Source organism: Hydra viridissima, unplaced genomic scaffold (genome assembly GCF_058129835.1).
Source record: "Hydra viridissima isolate aposymbiotic clone 2 unplaced genomic scaffold, HvirCarnegie_v1 scaffold_2, whole genome shotgun sequence".
In the NCBI taxonomy this organism is placed as follows: Eukaryota; Metazoa; Cnidaria; class Hydrozoa; order Anthoathecata; family Hydridae; genus Hydra; species Hydra viridissima.
In genome coordinates, this window is record NW_028324301.1 from 27,805,647 (window position 1) to 27,829,733 (window position 24,087).

General features: G+C 35.6%; 2 protein-coding genes across 3 annotated transcripts; both read right to left on the reverse strand.

The window, feature by feature from the left end:
• Positions 1–802: 802 nt before the first annotated feature.
• On the reverse strand, positions 803–8,085 carry LOC149892730 (uncharacterized). 2 transcript variants are annotated; one of them, XM_090080149.1, is made up of 5 exons: positions 8,010–8,085; positions 1,934–4,753; positions 1,642–1,707; positions 1,326–1,382; positions 803–1,168 (listed from the first exon to the last, which is right to left on the reverse strand). In XM_090080149.1, exons 2-5 carry the CDS (start codon positions 4,722–4,724, stop codon positions 849–851), a joined length of 3,234 nt encoding a protein of 1,077 aa, XP_089936275.1. In that variant the 5' UTR covers positions 4,725–4,753; positions 8,010–8,085; the 3' UTR covers positions 803–848. The 2 variants fall into 2 exon arrangements, with proteins under 2 accessions (XP_089936275.1, XP_089936276.1); XM_090080150.1 differs by lacking the exon at positions 8,010–8,085 and having other exon boundaries at positions 1,934–5,758.
• Positions 8,086–18,869: 10,784 nt separating this feature from the next.
• Positions 18,870–23,458, reverse strand: LOC149892731 (uncharacterized). The gene is made up of 4 exons (XM_090080151.1): positions 20,008–23,458; positions 19,709–19,774; positions 19,393–19,449; positions 18,870–19,235 (listed from the first exon to the last, which is right to left on the reverse strand). Exons 1-4 carry the CDS (start codon positions 22,796–22,798, stop codon positions 18,916–18,918), a joined length of 3,234 nt encoding a protein of 1,077 aa, XP_089936277.1. The 5' UTR covers positions 22,799–23,458; the 3' UTR covers positions 18,870–18,915.
• Between the last annotated feature and the right edge of the window lie 629 nt (positions 23,459–24,087).

Here is a 24,087-nt window from a genome sequence, read left to right on the forward strand (position 1 = left end):
TTAACAAAGTATTCTTTTATACGTGTTTACATTGAAATAAAACCCTTTGCGTAAATAGAGATAAATTAGAGAGCAAAAGTACATAAAAAGCCTCGCTACTTTGCAGAAGAAGAATTGGATGGCAAGATTCGTGTGCTTTCTCTTTCGTTTAAGGTACTTCTTGAATATTTTTTCAAAGAAAAGTTAGCGTAGTTTTCCCCTTTTAAGTTTAGCTTACGCAGCTTGACATCACAAAACGCAAAAACCAATAAGGCATGATAAAATACAAGATAAACGTAAAATAAAATAGAAGTGAAACAAAAGTTAGACTGCATAAAAACAAAAAAAAAAAAAAAAACATAATATACTTCTATGTATGTTTACATTGAACTAAATAAAATCCTTTGTGTAAAGATATGAAAAAATAGAGAGTAAGAGTTCATAAAAAAGCCTCGCTATTTTGCTGAAGAAGAAATGGATGTCTAGATCTTTTAAAATAAGGAACTTTTTGATTTCTTTTTCCGAAAAATGGTTGGAGCAGTTTTCCTTTTTTAAATTTCACTTATGCAGTTTAACATCACAGGAAATATTATTTTGCTTTTTAACAAACTCTTAAAAACATCAGAAGTAATTCTAAATGCAACTCTATTAAAAGTTTTCACAGAATAACAAAACGACTTCTTTTTTTTTTTTTTAAAGATAAAAAAAAGTTTGAACTATCTTTAAATAAGAAATGTGAGAACAGTTTAACAGAACTTCTTGTTTATTATGTCTTTAGCGAAACAGATAAAAATATTTGCAAAAGCATAGATAAAACAAACTACACAAAAGGCCCATCTTTATTGCCAAACTGAACAAACTTATCTAAACTACATAAATGGTTTCACGATATTGCCATATTGAACAAACTTTTCTAAACTACCCTCTTTTTGAATTTTTAGCTTCATGTTTTTAATTTTGTCTTTAATATGGCTTTGGTAGGAGTACTTTTGCAAGACATGAATGAGCTTGTCACTGCTATGATTTGCCAAGATGCCAAGGTAATCTTTGTACGAGCAACTTGAGCTTACATCTGTAAACACGTCTTGCAAGATGTATGCCAACACCAAAGCTGCACATCGTGGAAAACTTCTGGTGTTGAACCATTCGTTGTGGCCAGGGCAAGCATTCAGCTCTTCAACTATTTCATCTAAAATTTTACAAACTCAAGTCATAACACAAAGTGATTAAATCAAATATTCATTTGGTTCTGAAGTAAGACAAGATTTATTCTGTTTTTTTATTTATTTTTTTTTGTTGACCTTATTGTTTGCACTGATAGCAATAACTGGTTTTTGAAAGATTACCTAAATGGCATTGGCTAACTTCTGCTTTGTTTTCCTTTGTTCTTGGCTGAGTTGATCCTGAAATAAAATAAAACCATGTTCATTTTTCTAATTCATAAAAACCATCAACAGTTTCTAAGTGTTAGAGATGATAACAAGCTGTGCATGATTTCTAACGGTGATGTTTCTAACTTCATCATTAGAAATCGGGTAGACACAACTTTCTAAAAGTGCACTTAGCAATGATGGCTAGTTTTTGTTAACAGTTAACCATCTGAAATTGTGCAAGAAGAGGTTTGTGTTTATATATCTTTGTATAAATTAGGTTTTACATTACCGATGAGTTCTTGAGTGAAAGATGGCATTTCCAACTTGATTTTTTTTCTTCTTGGATCTTTTACTTCTAAAACATAATCAGTTTTAGTATCATTCACTTGTATAAACATTTAAGCAATCACAGAATTAGTCCTGCAACAAATACATACACACTTCTGTGTTGTTTTTTTGTTTTGTTTTGTTTTTTTTACAGCTCTAACAATAACAATAGAGCAAGGAGTTGATTTGGGCATTTTCATTTTTTGAAAGCGTGTTGAGATTTGCATAAAAATCAAAAATCAAAAAGAATTTACCTCTGGATGTAGAGGCAAGACTTTGGCTAAATAGGCTACCAACAGATTGAACAGCATAAGGTGAGAGCTGCTTTGCAAGAACAGTACCAGCCTGTTGGACAGGAACAGCTGAAACTGGATCAGATGAAAGAAACAAACTGGGTTTGGCCAATGTTTGCTGAAAAGCAACAAGGCTAGGAGTCAGAGGAACAGAAAAGACCTCTTTTGAAGGACAGAAAGCGACTTGCTGAGAAGGAGAAGCAGAAACAGGTTTGGCAACCACTTGCTCATTAAAGTAAACTGGAGAAAGTTTTGCATGGTGTTCAATAAAATCCGGTTCATCAGGAAATAATGTTAATGCAAGAGGAGAACAAGCTGTGCCAACAGGAACAGCTAGAGTCTGATCTACATCCATACAAACAGCTTGTTCGTTAGGAACTAGTTGTGCAAGAGCAGGGGATAGTTCAAGAACTGGACCAGCGATTGTTTGTTCAGATGGAACAGACGAAACAGGAGTTGAGGTAGGTTCACACAAGAAATCTACGGCATGGTCGTTGCTATCCTCTAAAGGAACATTGTTTTCTACAGCTGGAGAAAACGGAACCACTGTGGTACAGCTGAAAGTAGCAGCACATTCTTCAGAGTCAGAACCGGAGTCTAAATCTTCCTCAAAGATGTCCTCAACCTCATGAAAACCGTACTCCTCTGCATTAGTTTGGAGCCAGTCCATCACATCCTTCTCCTTCTTTGGTGGTCTCTCAGACTTTTCAACAGTCAAAGACTCTATGACTCCGAAGGACTGTCCGATGCCCAGGGCAAAGCGCAACTCCTCTGCAGCGTTCCACTGGGACACATAAAAGCTATCCATTGTGTTCCTGCTGTGCTTCATGTAGAGTGTAGCAAACCGCTCGCGATCTTCTTTGCTGTTGTTGGCAAAGTAAGTGGCTATCGAACCGCGAATGCAAGTGGGAGTAAGACGCTTCATGGGAATGTTTACTTGGCTTTTTCTGAAGCAGGACGTCAGGCAAGAGGAGATAGCAGAGGAACCCATCTGGTAAACAGGCACTCTAGTTGCACCGAGTGTCACACATTCGTCTTTGTTGGGTCTCATCGATGGAAAAAGGGGCCTGTAGCAGTCGCTCAACTCCAAAACAGTCTTGGTGTCTGCAGCCATGTAGTGAGAGTCGTTGACAAGAAGGTCTCTGTATCTCAGCAAATAAATATCGATCAACACTTTCAAGTCGTTCGGCACTAGAATGTTTTTGGCTCCGTACTTGTATGCTGTTTTGTAGCGCTCTTGCACAATGCAATATCCACACTCACTCTTCTCAGCAGCCATGTAGTCTCTAATGTTTAAAAGAGCAATGTTAGATTTTCTTAAACTGTTAATTACAGTGACAGAGAGCAGAAGATGGTTTCGTAGAGACACAGCATTGTCTCTAGTCGGTGTAAGAGACGGCTTTCTAATCGATTCCACTAACTGTCTTACGTATGCAGACTTGCCATATTCGTTCAGCAAACTGACATTGATGATGTTGATGCATTTTTTGCTTTTCACAAGGCTCCTCCTCAAAGAACGAAAGGGCCTCAGCACTTTTTGTAACTCCTCCACCTTGCAGCGCAAACGTCGGATGGCCTCATGAGAAAGTCCGAAATAGACATTCCTGGCTTCACTGAAACGAAACAGGAGACAAAGGTAGACAAGGCGGTTGTACAACGTGTGACAAGACATGGCTTTTGTTTGGTCAAGTTCACTCAGCTTGGAATTGAGCTGAATGTTTTTAAAGTGCATGGAAAAGTATCTATCCTCCAAAACGTTGGAATTGGTGAGAGCGTTCGGGTGCAGCGTCAGCGTGCTGTCACAACATGTCAATATTTCAACAACTGCATTTTTGTAGATCTTTGCTTGTGACAAAGTGTTGTTGTTGGCTACCACAAGCCACTTTTCAAAATCTCTGAAGAGCTCATCTGCTGACTGGTAATAAAAGTGAAAAGCATCTTTGTCCAGCTGAAACAAGAGTCTCTTATCTTCTGTCAAGACGGAGGAGTTGGAAACCAAGTGCTTTAAGGAATTAAAATCAGAGTCTAGGACGGATTCGGTGTTCAGCTCTTTGTTTTCTACAGAGGTGCAGTGGTTTGCAGAAGGAGCCTCGGACGAACCAGCAACTGATGAGGGCAAGCTTAAAAGAGGATCAGAGGAAAGAACCGGAGAAGAAAAAGAGGAGGAAGGCCCAGGAGCAGAGGATGCAGAGCCTGATGCAGACGCTTGTTCAGCTACTGGCTTAATACCAAAGAAGGCAGGTCGAATAAATTGAGGGACATAGAGCTTGTCGTTGTCGTATCGCTTTGCCTCTGCAATCTTTTGTTTGATCGTCTTGGAATCGTAGAAATGAGTCTCTTTCAAGTGTATGTCCAGTCGGTCGTAATACTTCCAACATTGCAAACAGGGGTAAGGTTTTGGACAGCCGGACTTGCGTTCGAGACGAGCATGCTGAAACTTCCTGACCATTGCAGAGTAAAAGATGGAAGCTTCATCCAAAGTCCAAGAATGATCTTTTTTAGTCAAGTGTCTTTTAATGCTTGTGGAGGAATGTTTGCACAAAGGCATCGGACAGCTAACAGCGTACCTCTTCTTGGTACCATAGAAAGGTACAACCCTGTTTACGGAGCCACACGCTGCAACTAATGCGGCCCTGACTTTGTTTTTGAGCTTTAAGTCTCTCTGTTCTTGTGACTGCCTTCTTTTCTTTTTTTTCGCTTTAGAGTTCGGAGAAGGGGCAACAACAGTGTTGTTTTCTTGTGAAGAAGACATGTTCAGGTGTTTGTTTGCAACGGTTTATGCTAAAAAAAAGAAGACAGTTAGTGAGAGTGTTTTTCTTCTGCCTGCATCCTGGAATCCTGGAATGTTTACAACTGCAGGGAAGAGCTGTGTTTTTTCGAATCCTCTGCAAAAGAGAAAAAAGAAAGAAAAGAGAGCAACAAGAAGAAACAAAGTTTCCACTAGCAAATGAAAAAGAATGAGAGCAACTAGCATTACATGCATGGTGGCAGCAGTGATTGCTATTATGAGAAGGAGAATGAGAAAAAAAAAAAAAAAAAAGAAACAAATAAATAAAGAGATGGAGTTTGAGAGGATCTCGCAACCATATGACTCAAAGAAAGAAACTGTGTTGAAAAAAGGCAAGAGAGGGCAAATAGAACTTGCTAACAAGGACAAATGACAGACATAACTACAACAGTAACAACTCTCATTGCAAGCATAATAACAACAGCATCAGCATCACTGACTCAGAGAGTGTTGACATAACAAAAAAGAAAACAAAAGTACAAGCCAAGTGGGGGAACATTAACAAACACTCATTGCAACTATAACAACAACAACAACAACAGCAACAGCATCACTGACTCAGAGGGTATTGATAAAAAAAAACAAGCAAAACAAAAACAAACAAAAAAACAAATAAAAAAACAAAACAAGCAAATTGGGTGAACAGTAACAACTCTCATTGCAAGCATAATAACAACAACAGCATCAGCATCAGCATCACTGACTCAGAGAGTGTTGACAAAATAAAATAGACAATAAGCAAGCAAAGTGGGTGAACAGTAACAACTCTCACTGCAAGCATAATAACAACAACAGCATCAGCATCAGCATCACTGACTCAGAGAGTGTTGATAAAATAAAACAGATTATAAACAAACAAAGTGGGTGAACAGTAACAGCTCTCATTGAAAGCATAATAACAACAACAGCATCACTAACTCAGAGGATATATAAAAAAACAAACAAACAAACAAACAAAACAAAAACAAAAAAAAAACAAGCAAAGTGGCTGAACAGTAACAGCTAACAGCTATCATTGCAAGTAAAATAACAACAACAGCATCAGCAACATCATCACTGACTCAGAGAGTGGTGATAAAATAAAACAGATTAAAAAACAAGCAAAGTGGCTAAACAGTAACAACTATAAATACAAGTAAAATGACAAAAGCAGCAACAGCATCACTAACTCGCAGGGTGTTGATAAAAAAAAAAGCAACAAACAAATAAAGCAAGCAAAGTGGGTGAACATTAACACTCATTGCAACTATAATAACACCAACAGCAACAGCATCAGTGACTCAAAGGGTGTTGATAAACAAAAACAAAGGCACAAACAAAACAAGCAGAGTGGGTGAACATTAACAACACTTATTGCAAGCATAATAACAACAACAGCATCAGCATCACTGACTCAGAGAGTGTTGATAAAATAAAATAGATTATAAACATGCCAAGTTTGTGAACATTAACAAACACTCATTGCAACTATAACAACGACTACAGCAACAGCATCACTTACTCAGAGAGTGTTGAGAAAAAAAACAACAAAAAAAACAAAAACAAAACAAAACAGAAAACAGAAGTACAAGCCAAGGGGGGGAACATTAACAAACACTCATTGCAACTATAACAACAACAACAGCAACAGCATCACTTACTCAGAGGATATTGATAAAAAAAACAAACAAACAAACAAACAAAACAAGCAAAGTGGCTGAACAGTAACAGCTATCATTGCAAGTAAAATAACAACAACAGCATCAGCAACATCATCACTGACTCAGAGAGTGGTGATAAAATAAAACAGATTAAAAAACAAGCAAAGTGGCTGAACAGTAACAACTATAAATACAAGTAAAATGACAAAAGCAGCAACAGCATCACTAACTCGCAGGGTGTTGATAAAAAAAAAAGCAACAAACAAATAAAGCAAGCAAAGTGGGTGAACATTAACACTCATTGCAACTATAATAACACCAACAGCAACAGCATCAGTGACTCAAAGGGTGTTGATAAACAAAAACAAAAGCACAAACAAAACAAGCAAAGTGGGTGAACATTAACAACACTTATTGCAAGCACAATAACAACAACAGCATCAGCATCACTGACTCAGAGAGTGTTGATAAAACAAAATAGATTATAAACAAGCCAAGTTGGTGAACATTAACAAACACTCATTGCAACTGTAATAAGAACAACAGCAACAGCATCACTGACACAAAGGGTGTTGATAAACAAAAACAAAAACACAAGCAAAGTGGGTGAACATTAACAACACTCATTGCAACTATAACAACAACAACAGCAACAGCATCACTGGCTCAAAGGGTGTTGATAAAATAAAGAAATAAAAACAAAACAAGCAAAGTGGGTGAACAGTAACAACTCCCATTGCAAGCATAATAACGACAACAGCAACAGCAACACCATCACTGACTCAGAGAGTGTTGATAAAATAAAATAGATTATAAACAAGCCAAGTTGGTGAACATTAACAAACACTCATTGCAACTATAACAACGACTACAGCAACAGCATCACTTACTCAGAGAGTGTTGAGAAAAAAAAAACAAAAACAAAAAAAAAACAAAACAAAACAGAAAACAAAAGTACAAGCCAAGTGGGGGAACATTAACAAACACTCATTGCAACTGTAACAACAACAACAGCAACAGCATCACTTACTCAGAGAGTGTTTATAAATAAAACAAAAAACAAAAACAAGAAACAAAAATACAAGCCAAGTGGGTGATTACTAACAGCGCTAACAGCAGCAACAACAGTGTCTTTAGAAACAACAAACAAGTACAACAGCAACAACTGCTTTTACAGAGTATAACAATAACAACAACATGGCACTAACAACAACAAAAGGGTTGGAATAAAAACCTGTAGGCAAAAGGAGAGCTGCATTCAGACAAGATCGATTACAAAGAGGCTCTTCTTTAGGACAGAGGAGAAACTGCTTTTGAGGGACAGAGGGACTTTTGTTGTTGTGGTTGTTGTTGTTGTTGTGCAGAAACCAACAAACTTTTATTGAACCGAATATAACCGAATATAACCGAAAGTCTTGTTTGCTTCTGTTTTGTGCCATCAAGAAGGGAAAACAAAACATCACAAAACAAACGAAGCAAACGAAACAAACAAACAAACAAACGAACGAAACAAACAAAAAAAAAAAAAAATTAAAAAAATTAACAAACAAACAAACAAACAAACAAGCAAACAAACAAAAACAAATAAGAAAAACAGAAAACGCAGTACCGAAACCTCGCCATTTTTTATCCTTCCTCAAGCTTTCTCTGGGCGCCAAAGACCGAGAAAGTTGAGCAAACGTGACGTTGAGGGGGGGGAGGGGGGTACTTAAGGACAGCAGACCGACCAATGGCACGCTTAGGAGAGACCCACGTGAATGCTACATTTTCTTTCTATGTACGCTGAATCCGCTCAAAGTCTGGAATTTCCAGCATTCACGTGTCATCACTCCAGCCACCAGATTGGCCCACACTTTGCACACTTTCAAGACTAGAAACTCACTTGTGCTCAATTTGAGCAAAAAAAAAAAAAAACTAAGTCTCGCATGGCGACAACTTTTCCAAAAGCAAACAAAGGCAAACGAAGGCAAACGAAGAAAAAACAAAAACAAATAAACAAAAACAAAACCGAATAGGGAGAGAGAGAGTGAGTCGACTCATTTCTTTCGACTGCCTTAAACGAGAAGTCTAAAACGTTTAAAAGTTGAAAACTAAGTTTTTTAAATGAACTGCACCGAAAAAACTTTACGACAGTTTAGCTGGTTAAAAACGCAGAGGAAAATATTTTATAAAATTTAAGCGTTCTAAAGATGTCCATTTTTGTTTTTGTTTTTTTTTATTTTGGTTTGTTTCTGGCTTGTTTCTTTCTTTAAATTCTAGCGATCGAGCATATTTGAACGGTTTCATCAACCTGTCGGCGCACGTGCTCGAGAGCTAGAACTTTGATTGCTTTTGTTGTTGAGAATTGAGAATGTCCGAGCAGGTTTTTTTATCGATTTCATCGCTTGTGGCGAGGCAAAAATCAAAACGCTTTTTGGACGAAAGAAAAGAGATTAAAAGGAAAAAAGAGAAGAAAAAAAAAACAAAAAAATAGGTTATGTGTTATGAACATTTATTTTCTCACGCGATGACGTCTAGTTTTGTTAGAGTAATTAAAATATGGTATCAAGTTTGTAATTTCTATCTTATTTTTAGTTACGGATAATTGCCAATTATGTCACGTTTAGTATACACAACGCTGTTTTCTTAATAGCAATATGATACAAACAAGTTATAAAAAAAAAAGCGTTCGCTCGATCTTCCTTAGTCAGTTGAACAAAAAGAAATTTTCACAACATATGATTGATTTGGTTGTCCTAGCAAGCTGTTTTAGCAAACGGCTAGAGGTTGCAACTGTTGTTCATTGAAAACGAAAAATCTAGCGTCAGCAACAAATTTTTGAATACATAATGTACGCAAAAGTGGCACTAACAAATGAAAATGTAAAAAAACTGTTTACCTTGATGCCAGACTCGCAGAGATGTTGTCGCTCGTTGCTATCGACTGCGAACAGCTTTGTTGTTTTTCGAAGTGCCTCTTCATTCTACTTATAGCCGAAGTTTTGGCTTCGAAAAAAAATACGAACGTCGTTAAGCTCAACGAGCTGCTTTAATTGTTGTTCGTGCGAAAACGAAATGCTTAAAACGGATAAAAGTGTTGGCGTAATTACACTTTTCGACCGCGATGCAGTTTGTCAACTCTAGCGTACTTTTTTGGCTCGTGGAGCAAAAGCCTCATGATAATAGCAAAGGCTTAAAATGTCTTAACATGTCAGCAAAGGCTTAATATGCTTAATAAACTGTGGTTAAGTTTTTGCGGTGCAGTTCATTTACAACTTAATTTGCAACTTGCTGGCACAAGCAAACGTTTATGACTTCTCGTTTAAGACAGTTGAGCGAAATCAGTCGACTCACTCATTCTCCCTTTTCTGTTTTGTTTTTGTTTTGTTTTTTTGTTTTTGTTTTTGTTTTTGTTTGTTTTTTTTTTTTCTTTGTTTGTCTTTTGTTTAAAATGTAAAAAACTCGAAAGGAAAGTTGTTGCTTTGTTTGCTTATTGAAAGTTTTCGCCAGTTGCAAGACTTAGTTTTGTTTTTGTTTACTTATTAAAATATCGAGGAAAATATTTGAGGACATCGCATTCTAATGGTGCCTTTATAACAACATCTAACGATTTAACGTTTAATGTTGTGCTCAAAAAAAAAATTCCTTTTATATCTCTCAATGGTCTCCAACGATAAAACTGCCGACCAATCGCAACGATTAAACAGCCAACCAATGGCAGCTCAATGGTCTCCAAACAAGAGACTGCCGACCAATGGCAGCTCAGTGGTTTGAGAAGTGAGATCATTCGATTTCCTTTTATTATCTCCAGTTTGAACTAGTGCTTGGCTTGTGGTGCAGAAACTAAAACTTCCCGTTTTTGTATTTTGTTTTGAATTTCTTTGCTTTGAGCTTTTTAATCGATCGATAGCTTTAGGAGAAAAGAAGAAACCCCTCTGACGAAGTCTTGGCTTTTTTAAAAACGCTCAAATTTTGGCAAACAAATCTCATACGAAACGCTACTTTGATGTCAAGCTTTCGTTACTCCCTACTCCCTTCTAGCGGAGGGCGGCAAAAAGGTGTTGCATCCTAGAGCTAAAAGTGAGGAGGGAAGCAAGTTTTTTTTTCGTTTTGTTTGCTTTTTTATGTTTTTTGTTTTTTTGAGGGGGGAGAGTTAGAGGGTAAGGGGGTTAGGATTAGAGGGGGTTGGGGTTACGGTTTGGAAACCTGGGGACGAGGATATCAAGCAGGAGTTTAGTGTTAAGGTTAAAGGGCCCACGAGGGGCGTCCTTCAATTGTAAAATGCCTTTAGACGCACGTGTCTAGTCGTCTCGTTGCATCGACCTAGAGGAGTTTTCTGATAGATCTTGCGCTTTGGGCTCAGTTAATCGGTCTGTATCCATTGTAAACACGGTGTCTGCCGTTAGAAAATCGTTAACCAGGCGTTTGTGAGCTTTAACAACCATCCCTTTGAGTTTAAAACGAACGTTTCTTCAAAAGCCACTCGAGATGGAGGTACTCACGGAGGTTTGTTACGGTAACAACCCTGTGGTTTGCCATCTTCTTTCTTTCCGCAGCGTCGCAAACGCATCGGCCGGTCTCTTAGGTGACGAAAAAACGTCTGATCTCTCGACTGGAATGCTTAACGTACTAAGATTAGTAAAGTTAGTACTAAGAGTTGCATCTGGCCGCCGTAATTTTCTTCGATGATGTCTTGAAAATTTCGTGACGTCGTTTTCAAACCTCTAGGGTCGATTTTAACCTTCGACCTTAAAGTCGATTTTAGCCTTCGGTGTGGCTCTGTACAACTTTTGCGGTGAAAAAGCTTGCGCGGAGTCTACAGTTGTATTTAGCCGACAGACGCTGGCAACGCAGAAACAGAATGACTCTTGGGCGGCGCAAACCGAGCGTTCAGCAAATTTCTAGCATTTTACGTCAAAGCGGACAATCTGCACGACAAATAAAGCTAACTTTCTCGTTGCAACAGTTAGTCACTGGATCGTTGGACGAGTGTGTACAGCTGTTTTGCGTCGAAAGCCGACCGGTGGTCGGATGCGACTCTTCTTTTCATTCGAAAATCAGAACCTGGCCATCAGTCGTGTATCACCATCGAATGCTTAATGTAGTGATTTCTCGAAACGACAAAAGCTTGTAAAACAAACAGCTTCGCTGTACTGTTGCCTAATATGTTAACGGATGGCCAGGAACAACCTTGGTCTGTAATGAATGAGTTCGTTTTTCCATTCGAGGCACTAATTACTGCAGTTTTAAAAGTCACCTAAAGTATAAGCTCATCTCTCCATTCAAGAAAAACAAGCATCAGAGTTTCGGAAAGTTTGCATGCACGACACCACCATCGATGATACTTAAACAAACAGAAAATGAATTGCAAAACAGAACCACTGAATTGCAAAACATAACAACGGACAGCTTGTAAAATGCATGGTGATGAGCTTCTTCAATCCAATCAAGGAACCAAGCATCACAGTTTCGGCAATGGTGCATGTGCAAATCAGCAAACTGTGATACTTAATCAAACAACTTCACTGTTTTGCTTAGTTTAAGAACGGATGGCTAAGAACAACCTCGTTAGTGAGTATGAAGTCATCTCTTCATTCCAGGAATTAATAATCAGAGTTTTAGAAGTCTCTTACGTGCGATACTACTATCAACGGTACTTAATCAAACAGCCTCTCAGAATGGCCTAGTTTGAGAACGGAAGGCTAGGAACAACCTTAGTAGTGAGTCATCAGTTCAACTTTTCATTCAAGGAATTAAGCATCTAAAATCTGAAAAATAAAAAGAAGAGCTCTTTGTTAGAAGTTCTTATTTTTATTTTTCCTCAACTTCTATTTCTTTTCTTTTTTTACTTTTTTTTTTTTAATGATAGTTTTTCTTTTTTTTTATCTATTTTGTTCGTTTAAATTAATACAACAGGCGTTTTAGGTCGTTTCTGTAACATTATTTAACACTTTAAATTGTAATAAATATTTGAACAGAAGAAAATCCCTTTCGTAACGTTAAAATGTCATAAGAACATTTCATCTTTACCAAATACGCTTGTAAAAATAGTTTCACTTTTAAAGTTTGTTGTATATGTCTTTTAATTTAGTGAATCGCAATTTGGATTTTCTTAGGCGCACATCTACTTTAGTTGCTTTTTCTTAAAGAAAGGTCACCAGAGTTTTCTTACACAGCCCCTGCAGCATAATCTTTAACAAAATACTCTTTTGAAAAGTTTTACATTGAAATAAACAAAAGCCATTTGCGTAAGTAGAGATAACTTAGAGAATAAAAAGTGCATAAACGCCTCGCTACTTTGATGAAGAAGAAACGGATGACTAAATGCAACTTTTTAATTTCGTGTGCTATCTCTTTCGATTAAGGTACTTTTTGAATATTTTTTCAAAGAAATGTTAGCGTAGTTTTCCTTTTTTAAATTTAAATCATGTTTAAAGGTAGTTTTTGAATGTTTTTTCAAAGAAATGTTAGCGTAGTTTTCATCTATTAAATTTAAATCATGTTTAAAGGTAGTTTTCGAATATTTTTTCAAAGAATTGTTAGCGTAGTTTTCCTCTTTTAGATCTAGCTTATGTTTAAGGTAGTTTTTGAGTATTTTTTCAAAGAAAAGTTAGCGTAGTTTTCCTCTTTTAGATCTAGCTTATGTTTAAGGTAGTTTTTAAATATTTTTTTAAAGAAAAGTTAGCATAGTTTTCCTCTTTTGGATATAGCTTATGTTTAAGGTAGTTTTTAAATATTTTTTTTAAAGAAAAGTTAGCGTAGTTTTCCTCCTTTAGATCTAGCTTATAATTCAGGTAGTTTTTGAATATTTTTTCAAATAAAAATTAGCAAAGTATAGTTTATTTAGCATGACATCACAAAATACTAAACTCAAAAAGGCAAGATAAAGTATAAGATAAACGTAAAATAAGATATAGATGAAACAAATGTTAGGCTGCATAAAATCAAAAACTGCATTGCCTATCATAAACACAAATGTCTAGTGAGAGCTTTTAAAGTTCGTTCTTTTCGTCTTTTAATTTGGTGAATCGCGATTTGAATTTTCTAAGGCGCACATGTCTTTCAGTTGCTTTTTTCTTAAGGAAAGGTCGCCAGAGTTTTTTTACGCAGCTCCTGCAGCATAATCTTTAACAAAATACTCTTTTGTATATCATTACATAGAAATAAACAAAAACCATATGCGTAAACAGAGATAAATTAGAACGCAAAAGTGCATAAAAAGCCTCGCTACTTTGCTATAGAAGAAGTGGATGACTGTAAATTCGTGCACTACCTCAATGGATTAAGGTATTTTTCGAAAGTTTTTTAAAAGCATAAATAGCGTAGTCTTCCTCTTTTAAATCTAGCTTATGTCTAAGGCAGTTTTTGAATAGATTTTCAAAGAAAGGTTAGCGTACTTTTCCACTTTTAAGTTTAGCTTATGTAGCTTGACAAAACAACACACAAAAAGACAAGATAAAGTATCAGATAAACGTAAAATAAAATATAAATGAAACTAAAGTTAGGCTGCATAAAAAACAAACAACTTAATAATCTACTAGACATGTTTAAGTTGAATTAAGTAAAGTCCTTTGCGCAAATTTGGGTAAATAAGAGAGTAAAAATCCATAAAAAGAAGAAGTGGATGAGTAGATACAATTTTTTAAATTTGTGTGCTATCTCTATTGAATAAGGTAGTTTTCGAGAGTTTTTTCAAAGCAAAATTAGCGTAGTGTTCCTCTTTTAAATCTAGATTATCTCAAAAATAGATTTCGAATAGTTTTTCAAAGAAAGGTTAGCGCAGCTTTCCTCTTTTAACATTAGCTTATGTAGCTTGACATCACAGAACACAAAAAGATAAAATAAAATATAAGACAAACGTAAAATGAAAAATAGATGTAGCTAAAGTTAGGCAGCATAAAAAACCAACAACATAATAATCTACTAGGCATGTTTAAATTGAATTAAATAAAATCCTTTGCGCAAAAATAGGTATGTTAGAGAGTAAAAGCGCATAGAAAGCCTCGCTACTTTGCTGTGAAAGAAGTGGATGACTAGATACAACTTTTTAAAATCCTGTGCTATCTCTATCGATTAAGGTAGTTTTCGAAAGATTTTTCAAAGCAAAAATAGCGTAGTCTTTCTCTTTTAAATCTAGATTATGTCTAAGGTAGTTTTTGAACAGCTTTTCAAAGAAAGGTTAGCGTAGCTTTCCTCTTTTAAGTTTAGCTTATGTAGCTTGACATCACAAAACACAAAATTCAAAAAGACAAAATAAAATATAAGATAAACGTAAAATAAAATATAGATGAAGCTAAAGTTAGACTGCATAAAAAAACAACAACGTAATAACCTACTAGAATCTAATAAAACCCTATGCACAAATGTAGGTATGTTAGAGAGTAAAAGTGCATAAAAAGCCTCGCTACTTTGTTTAAGGTAGTTTTTGAATAGTTTTTCAAAGAAAGCTTAGCGTAGTTTTCCTCTTTAAAGTTTGGCTTATGTAGCTTGACATCACAAAACACAAAACACTAAAAGGAAAGGTAATATAAAAGTTAATCGTAAAATAAAATGTAGGTGAAATAAATGTTAGGCTGCATAAAAGAAAAAAAAAATCGTAACATAATAATCTTCTATATATGTTTGGATTGAATTAAATGAATTCCTTTGCGTAAATATAAGCAAACTAGTGAGAAAAAGTGCATAAAGAGCCTCGCTACTTTGCTGCAGAAGTAGTGGATGACTATATGCAATTTTTTAAAATCGTGTGCTATCTCTATCGATTAAGGTAGTTTTCGAAAGTTTTTTCAAAGTAAAAATAGTGTAGTTTTCCTCTTTTAAATCTAGCTTTTGTCTAGGGTAGTTTATGAATAGATTTTCAAAGAAAGGTTAGCGTAGCATTCCACTTTTAAGTTTAGCTTAAGTTGCTTGGCATCACAAAACTCAAAACTCAAAAAGAAAAGATAAAATATATGATAAACCTAAAACATAATATAGATGAAACTAAAGTTAGGCTGCATAAAAAACCAACAACATAATAATCTACTAGGCATGTTTAAATTGAATTAAATAAAATCCTTTGCGCAAATGTAGGTATGTTAGAGAGTAAAAGTGCATGAAAAGCCTCGCTACTTTGTTTAAGGTAGTTTTTGAATAGTTTTTCAAAGAAAGCTTAGCGTAGTTTTCCTCTTTAAAGTTTGGCTTATGTAGCTTGACATCACAAAACACAAAACACTAAAAGGAAAGGTAATATAAAAGTTAATCGTAAAATAAAATGTAGGTGAAATAAATGTTAGGCTGCATAAAAGAAAAAAAAAATCGTAACATAATAATCTTCTATATATGTTTGGATTGAATTAAATGAATTCCTTTGCGTAAATATAAGCAAACTAGTGAGAAAAAGTGCATAAAGAGCCTCGCTACTTTGCTGCAGAAGTAGTGGATGACTATATGCAATTTTTTAAAATCGTGTGCTATCTCTATCGATTAAGGTAGTTTTCGAAAGTTTTTTCAAAGTAAAAATAGTGTAGTTTTCCTCTTTTAAATCTAGCTTTTGTCTAGGGTAGTTTATGAATAGATTTTCAAAGAAAGGTTAGCGTAGCATTCCACTTTTAAGTTTAGCTTAAGTTGCTTGGCATCACAAAACTCAAAACTCAAAAAGAAAAGATAAAATATATGATAAACCTAAAACATAATATAGATGAAACTAAAGTTAGGCTGCATAAAAAACCAACAACATAATAATCTACTAGGCATGTTTAAATTGAATTAAATAAAATCCTTTGCGCAAATGTAGGTATGTTAGAGAGTAAAAGTGCATGAAAAGCCTCGCTACTTTGTTAAAGGTAGTTTTTGAATAGTTTTTCAAAGCAAGTTTAGCGTAGTTTTCCTCTTTTATGTTTAGACTATGTAGCTTGACATCACAGAACACAAAGCTCAAAAAGGCAAGATAAAATATAAGTTAATCGTAAAATATAGATGTAACAAAGTTTAGACTGCATAAAAAACCAACAACATAATAATCTACTAGGCATGTTTAAGTTGAATTAAATAATGTCCTTTGCGCAAATATAGGAAAGTTAGAGTAAAAATCCATAAAAAGCCTCGATACTTTGCTGAAGAAGAAGATGACTATATGCAACTTTTTAAAATTGTGAGCTATCTATATCGATTTAGGTCCTTTTTGAGTACTTTTTCAAAGAAAAGTTAGCGCAGTTTTCCCCTTTTAAGATTAGATTATGAAGCTTGACATAACAAAACACAAAACTAACAAAGGCAAGATAAAATATAAGGTAAACGCAATATAATGTATAGATGAAACTAAAGTTAGGCTGCATAAAACAAACGGGTAACAATACTCTTCTATGTATGTTTACATTGAGTTAAATAAAATCCTTTGCGCAAATATAGGTATGTTAGAGAATAAAAGTGCATAAAAAGCCTCAGTACTTTGCTGTAGAAGAAGTGGATGAGTAGATACAATTTTTTAAATTTGTGTGCTATCTCTATCGAATAAGTTAGTTTTCGAGAGTTTTTTCAAAGCAAAATTAGCGTAGTGTTCCTCTTTTAAATCTAGATTATCTCAAAAATAGATTTCGAATAGTTTTTCAAAGAAAGGTTAGCGCAGCTTTCCTCTTTTAACATTAGCTTATGTAGCTTGACATCACAGAACACAAAAAGATAAAATAAAATATAAGACAAACGTAAAATGAAAAATAGATGTAGCTAAAGTTAGGCAGCATAAAAAACCAACAACATAATAATCTACTAGGCATGTTTAAATTGAATTAAATAAAATCCTTTGCGCAAAAATAGGTATGTTAGAGAGTAAAAGCGCATAAAAAGCCTCGCTACTTTGTTAAAGGTAGTTTTTGAATAGTTTTTCAAAGACAGGTTAGCGTAAATTTCCTCTTTAAAGTTTAGCTTATGTAGCTTGACATCACAAAATATAAAACTCAAAAAGACAAGATAAAATATAAGATAAACGCAAAATAAAATATAGATGAAACTAAAGTTAGGCTGCATACAAAACCAACAACATAATATTCTACTAGTTATGTTTAAATTGAATTAAATAAAATCCTTTACGCAAATATAGGTAAGTTAGAGAGTAAAAGTGCATAAAAAGCTTTACTTTGCTGAAGAAGAAGATGAATAGATGCAACTTTTTAAATTCGTGAGCTATCTCTATCGGTGTAAGGTAGTTTTTGAACAATTTTTCAAAGAAAAGTTAGCCTAGTTTTCTTCTTTTAAGTTTAAATTATGTAGCTTGACATCACAAAATACAAAACTCAAAAAGACAAGATAAAATATAAGATAAACGCAAAATAAAATATAGATGAAACTAAAGTTAGGCTGCATACAAAACCAACAACATAATATTCTACTAGAAAAGTTAGCCTAGTTTCCTTCTTTTAAGTTTAGATTATGTAGCTTGACATCACAAAACACAAAAAGGCAAGATAAAATACAAGGTAAACGTAAAATAAAATAGAAGTCAAACAAAAGTTAGGTTGCATAAATACAAAAACTGCATTGCCAAAAATAGAATTTGTTGTCTAGAAAGACCTTTTAAACTTTGTTTCTTTCGTTTTTTGACTTAGTGAATCGCGATCTGGTTTTTCTTAGGCGCGCTTGTTTCTTAGTTGTTTTTTTTGTAAAGAAACTTTATTCAGACGTTTTTTTTTACGCAACTCCTTTAACATTATTTTTAACAAAGTATTCTTTTATACGTGTTTACATTGAAATAAAACCCTTTGCGTAAATAGAGATAAATTAGAGAGCAAAAGTACATAAAAAGCCTCGCTACTTTGCAGAAGAAGAATTGGATGGCAAGATTCGTGTGCTTTCTCTTTCGTTTAAGGTACTTCTTGAATATTTTTTCAAAGAAAAGTTAGCGTAGTTTTCCCCTTTTAAGTTTAGCTTACGCAGCTTGACATCACAAAACGCAAAAACCAATAAGGCATGATAAAATACAAGATAAACGTAAAATAAAATAGAAGTGAAACAAAAGTTAGACTGCATAAAAACAAAAAAAAAAAAAAAAACATAATATACTTCTATGTATGTTTACATTGAACTAAATAAAATCCTTTGTGTAAAGATATGAAAAAATAGAGAGTAAGAGTTCATAAAAAAGCCTCGCTATTTTGCTGAAGAAGAAATGGATGTCTAGATCTTTTAAAATAAGGAACTTTTTGATTTCTTTTTCCGAAAAATGGTTGGAGCAGTTTTCCTTTTTTAAATTTCACTTATGCAGTTTAACATCACAGGAAATATTATTTTGCTTTTTAACAAACTCTTAAAAACATCAGAAGTAATTCTAAATGCAACTCTATTAAAAGTTTTCACAGAATAACAAAACGACTTCTTTTTTTTTTTTTTAAAGATAAAAAAAAGTTTGAACTATCTTTAAATAAGAAATGTGAGAACAGTTTAACAGAACTTCTTGTTTATTATGTCTTTAGCGAAACAGATAAAAATATTTGCAAAAGCATAGATAAAACAAACTACACAAAAGGCCCATCTTTATTGCCAAACTGAACAAACTTATCTAAACTACATAAATGGTTTCACGATATTGCCATATTGAACAAACTTTTCTAAACTACCCTCTTTTTGAATTTTTAGCTTCATGTTTTTAATTTTGTCTTTAATATGGCTTTGGTAGGAGTACTTTTGCAAGACATGAATGAGCTTGTCACTGCTATGATTTGCCAAGATGCCAAGGTAATCTTTGTACGAGCAACTTGAGCTTACATCTGTAAACACGTCTTGCAAGATGTATGCCAACACCAAAGCTGCACATCGTGGAAAACTTCTGGTGTTGAACCATTCGTTGTGGCCAGGGCAAGCATTCAGCTCTTCAACTATTTCATCTAAAATTTTACAAACTCAAGTCATAACACAAAGTGATTAAATCAAATATTCATTTGGTTCTGAAGTAAGACAAGATTTATTCTGTTTTTTTATTTATTTTTTTTTGTTGACCTTATTGTTTGCACTGATAGCAATAACTGGTTTTTGAAAGATTACCTAAATGGCATTGGCTAACTTCTGCTTTGTTTTCCTTTGTTCTTGGCTGAGTTGATCCTGAAATAAAATAAAACCATGTTCATTTTTCTAATTCATAAAAACCATCAACAGTTTCTAAGTGTTAGAGATGATAACAAGCTGTGCATGATTTCTAACGGTGATGTTTCTAACTTCATCATTAGAAATCGGGTAGACACAACTTTCTAAAAGTGCACTTAGCAATGATGGCTAGTTTTTGTTAACAGTTAACCATCTGAAATTGTGCAAGAAGAGGTTTGTGTTTATATATCTTTGTATAAATTAGGTTTTACATTACCGATGAGTTCTTGAGTGAAAGATGGCATTTCCAACTTGATTTTTTTTCTTCTTGGATCTTTTACTTCTAAAACATAATCAGTTTTAGTATCATTCACTTGTATAAACATTTAAGCAATCACAGAATTAGTCCTGCAACAAATACATACACACTTCTGTGTTGTTTTTTTGTTTTGTTTTGTTTTTTTTACAGCTCTAACAATAACAATAGAGCAAGGAGTTGATTTGGGCATTTTCATTTTTTGAAAGCGTGTTGAGATTTGCATAAAAATCAAAAATCAAAAATCAAAAAGAATTTACCTCTGGATGTAGAGGCAAGACTTTGGCTAAATAGGCTACCAACAGATTGAACAGCATAAGGTGAGAGCTGCTTTGCAAGAACAGTACCAGCCTGTTGGACAGGAACAGCTGAAACTGGATCAGATGAAAGAAACAAACTGGGTTTGGCCAATGTTTGCTGAAAAGCAACAAGGCTAGGAGTCAGAGGAACAGAAAAGACCTCTTTTGAAGGACAGAAAGCGACTTGCTGAGAAGGAGAAGCAGAAACAGGTTTGGCAACCACTTGCTCATTAAAGTAAACTGGAGAAAGTTTTGCATGGTGTTCAATAAAATCCGGTTCATCAGGAAATAATGTTAATGCAAGAGGAGAACAAGCTGTGCCAACAGGAACAGCTAGAGTCTGATCTACATCCATACAAACAGCTTGTTCGTTAGGAACTAGTTGTGCAAGAGCAGGGGATAGTTCAAGAACTGGACCAGCGATTGTTTGTTCAGATGGAACAGACGAAACAGGAGTTGAGGTAGGTTCACACAAGAAATCTACGGCATGGTCGTTGCTATCCTCTAAAGGAACATTGTTTTCTACAGCTGGAGAAAACGGAACCACTGTGGTACAGCTGAAAGTAGCAGCACATTCTTCAGAGTCAGAACCGGAGTCTAAATCTTCCTCAAAGATGTCCTCAACCTCATGAAAACCGTACTCCTCTGCATTAGTTTGGAGCCAGTCCATCACATCCTTCTCCTTCTTTGGTGGTCTCTCAGACTTTTCAACAGTCAAAGACTCTATGACTCCGAAGGACTGTCCGATGCCCAGGGCAAAGCGCAACTCCTCTGCAGCGTTCCACTGGGACACATAAAAGCTATCCATTGTGTTCCTGCTGTGCTTCATGTAGAGTGTAGCAAACCGCTCGCGATCTTCTTTGCTGTTGTTGGCAAAGTAAGTGGCTATCGAACCGCGAATGCAAGTGGGAGTAAGACGCTTCATGGGAATGTTTACTTGGCTTTTTCTGAAGCAGGACGTCAGGCAAGAGGAGATAGCAGAGGAACCCATCTGGTAAACAGGCACTCTAGTTGCACCGAGTGTCACACATTCGTCTTTGTTGGGTCTCATCGATGGAAAAAGGGGCCTGTAGCAGTCGCTCAACTCCAAAACAGTCTTGGTGTCTGCAGCCATGTAGTGAGAGTCGTTGACAAGAAGGTCTCTGTATCTCAGCAAATAAATATCGATCAACACTTTCAAGTCGTTCGGCACTAGAATGTTTTTGGCTCCGTACTTGTATGCTGTTTTGTAGCGCTCTTGCACAATGCAATATCCACACTCACTCTTCTCAGCAGCCATGTAGTCTCTAATGTTTAAAAGAGCAATGTTAGATTTTCTTAAACTGTTAATTACAGTGACAGAGAGCAGAAGATGGTTTCGTAGAGACACAGCATTGTCTCTAGTCGGTGTAAGAGACGGCTTTCTAATCGATTCCACTAACTGTCTTACGTATGCAGACTTGCCATATTCGTTCAGCAAACTGACATTGATGATGTTGATGCATTTTTTGCTTTTCACAAGGCTCCTCCTCAAAGAACGAAAGGGCCTCAGCACTTTTTGTAACTCCTCCACCTTGCAGCGCAAACGTCGGATGGCCTCATGAGAAAGTCCGAAATAGACATTCCTGGCTTCACTGAAACGAAACAGGAGACAAAGGTAGACGAGGCGGTTGTACAACGTGTGACAAGACATGGCTTTTGTTTGGTCAAGTTCACTCAGCTTGGAATTGAGCTGAATGTTTTTAAAGTGCATGGAAAAGTATCTATCCTCCAAAACGTTGGAATTGGTGAGAGCGTTCGGGTGCAGCGTCAGCGTGCTGTCACAACATGTCAATATTTCAACAACTGCATTTTTGTAGATCTTTGCTTGTGACAAAGTGTTGTTGTTGGCTACCACAAGCCACTTTTCAAAATCTCTGAAGAGCTCATCTGCTGACTGGTAATAAAAGTGAAAAGCATCTTTGTCCAGCTGAAACAAGAGTCTCTTATCTTCTGTCAAGACGGAGGAGTTGGAAACCAAGTGCTTTAAGGAATTAAAATCAGAGTCTAGGACGGATTCGGTGTTCAGCTCTTTGTTTTCTACAGAGGTGCAGTGGTTTGCAGAAGGAGCCTCGGACGAACCAGCAACTGATGAGGGCAAGCTTAAAAGAGGATCAGAGGAAAGAACCGGAGAAGAAAAAGAGGAGGAAGGCCCAGGAGCAGAGGATGCAGAGCCTGATGCAGACGCTTGTTCAGCTACTGGCTTAATACCAAAGAAGGCAGGTCGAATAAATTGAGGGACATAGAGCTTGTCGTTGTCGTATCGCTTTGCCTCTGCAATCTTTTGTTTGATCGTCTTGGAATCGTAGAAATGAGTCTCTTTCAAGTGTATGTCCAGTCGGTCGTAATACTTCCAACATTGCAAACAGGGGTAAGGTTTTGGACAGCCGGACTTGCGTTCGAGACGAGCATGCTGAAACTTCCTGACCATTGCAGAGTAAAAGATGGAAGCTTCATCCAAAGTCCAAGAATGATCTTTTTTAGTCAAGTGTCTTTTAATGCTTGTGGAGGAATGTTTGCACAAAGGCATCGGACAGCTAACAGCGTACCTCTTCTTGGTACCATAGAAAGGTACAACCCTGTTTACGGAGCCACACGCTGCAACTAATGCGGCCCTGACTTTGTTTTTGAGCTTTAAGTCTCTCTGTTCTTGTGACTGCCTTCTTTTCTTTTTTTTCGCTTTAGAGTTCGGAGAAGGGGCAACAACAGTGTTGTTTTCTTGTGAAGAAGACATGTTCAGGTGTTTGTTTGCAACGGTTTATGCTAAAAAAAAGAAGACAGTTAGTGAGAGTGTTTTTCTTCTGCCTGCATCCTGGAATCCTGGAATGTTTACAACTGCAGGGAAGAGCTGTGTTTTTTCGAATCCTCTGCAAAAGAGAAAAAAGAAAGAAAAGAGAGCAACAAGAAGAAACAAAGTTTCCACTAGCAAATGAAAAAGAATGAGAGCAACTAGCATTACATGCATGGTGGCAGCAGTGATTGCTATTATGAGAAGGAGAATGAGAAAAAAAAAAAAAAAAAAGAAACAAATAAATAAAGAGATGGAGTTTGAGAGGATCTCGCAACCATATGACTCAAAGAAAGAAACTGTGTTGAAAAAAGGCAAGAGAGGGCAAATAGAACTTGCTAACAAGGACAAATGACAGACATAACTACAACAGTAACAACTCTCATTGCAAGCATAATAACAACAGCATCAGCATCACTGACTCAGAGAGTGTTGACATAACAAAAAAGAAAACAAAAGTACAAGCCAAGTGGGGGAACATTAACAAACACTCATTGCAACTATAACAACAACAACAACAACAGCAACAGCATCACTGACTCAGAGGGTATTGATAAAAAAAAACAAGCAAAACAAAAACAAACAAAAAAACAAATAAAAAAACAAAACAAGCAAATTGGGTGAACAGTAACAACTCTCATTGCAAGCATAATAACAACAACAGCATCAGCATCAGCATCACTGACTCAGAGAGTGTTGACAAAATAAAATAGACAATAAGCAAGCAAAGTGGGTGAACAGTAACAACTCTCACTGCAAGCATAATAACAACAACAGCATCAGCATCAGCATCACTGACTCAGAGAGTGTTGATAAAATAAAACAGATTATAAACAAACAAAGTGGGTGAACAGTAACAGCTCTCATTGAAAGCATAATAACAACAACAGCATCACTAACTCAGAGGATATATAAAAAAACAAACAAACAAACAAAACAAAAACAAAAAAAAAACAAGCAAAGTGGCTGAACAGTAACAGCTATCATTGCAAGTAAAATAACAACAACAGCATCAGCAACATCATCACTGACTCAGAGAGTGGTGATAAAATAAAACAGATTAAAAAACAAGCAAAGTGGCTAAACAGTAACAACTATAAATACAAGTAAAATGACAAAAGCAGCAACAGCATCACTAACTCGCAGGGTGTTGATAAAAAAAAAAGCAACAAACAAATAAAGCAAGCAAAGTGGGTGAACATTAACACTCATTGCAACTATAATAACACCAACAG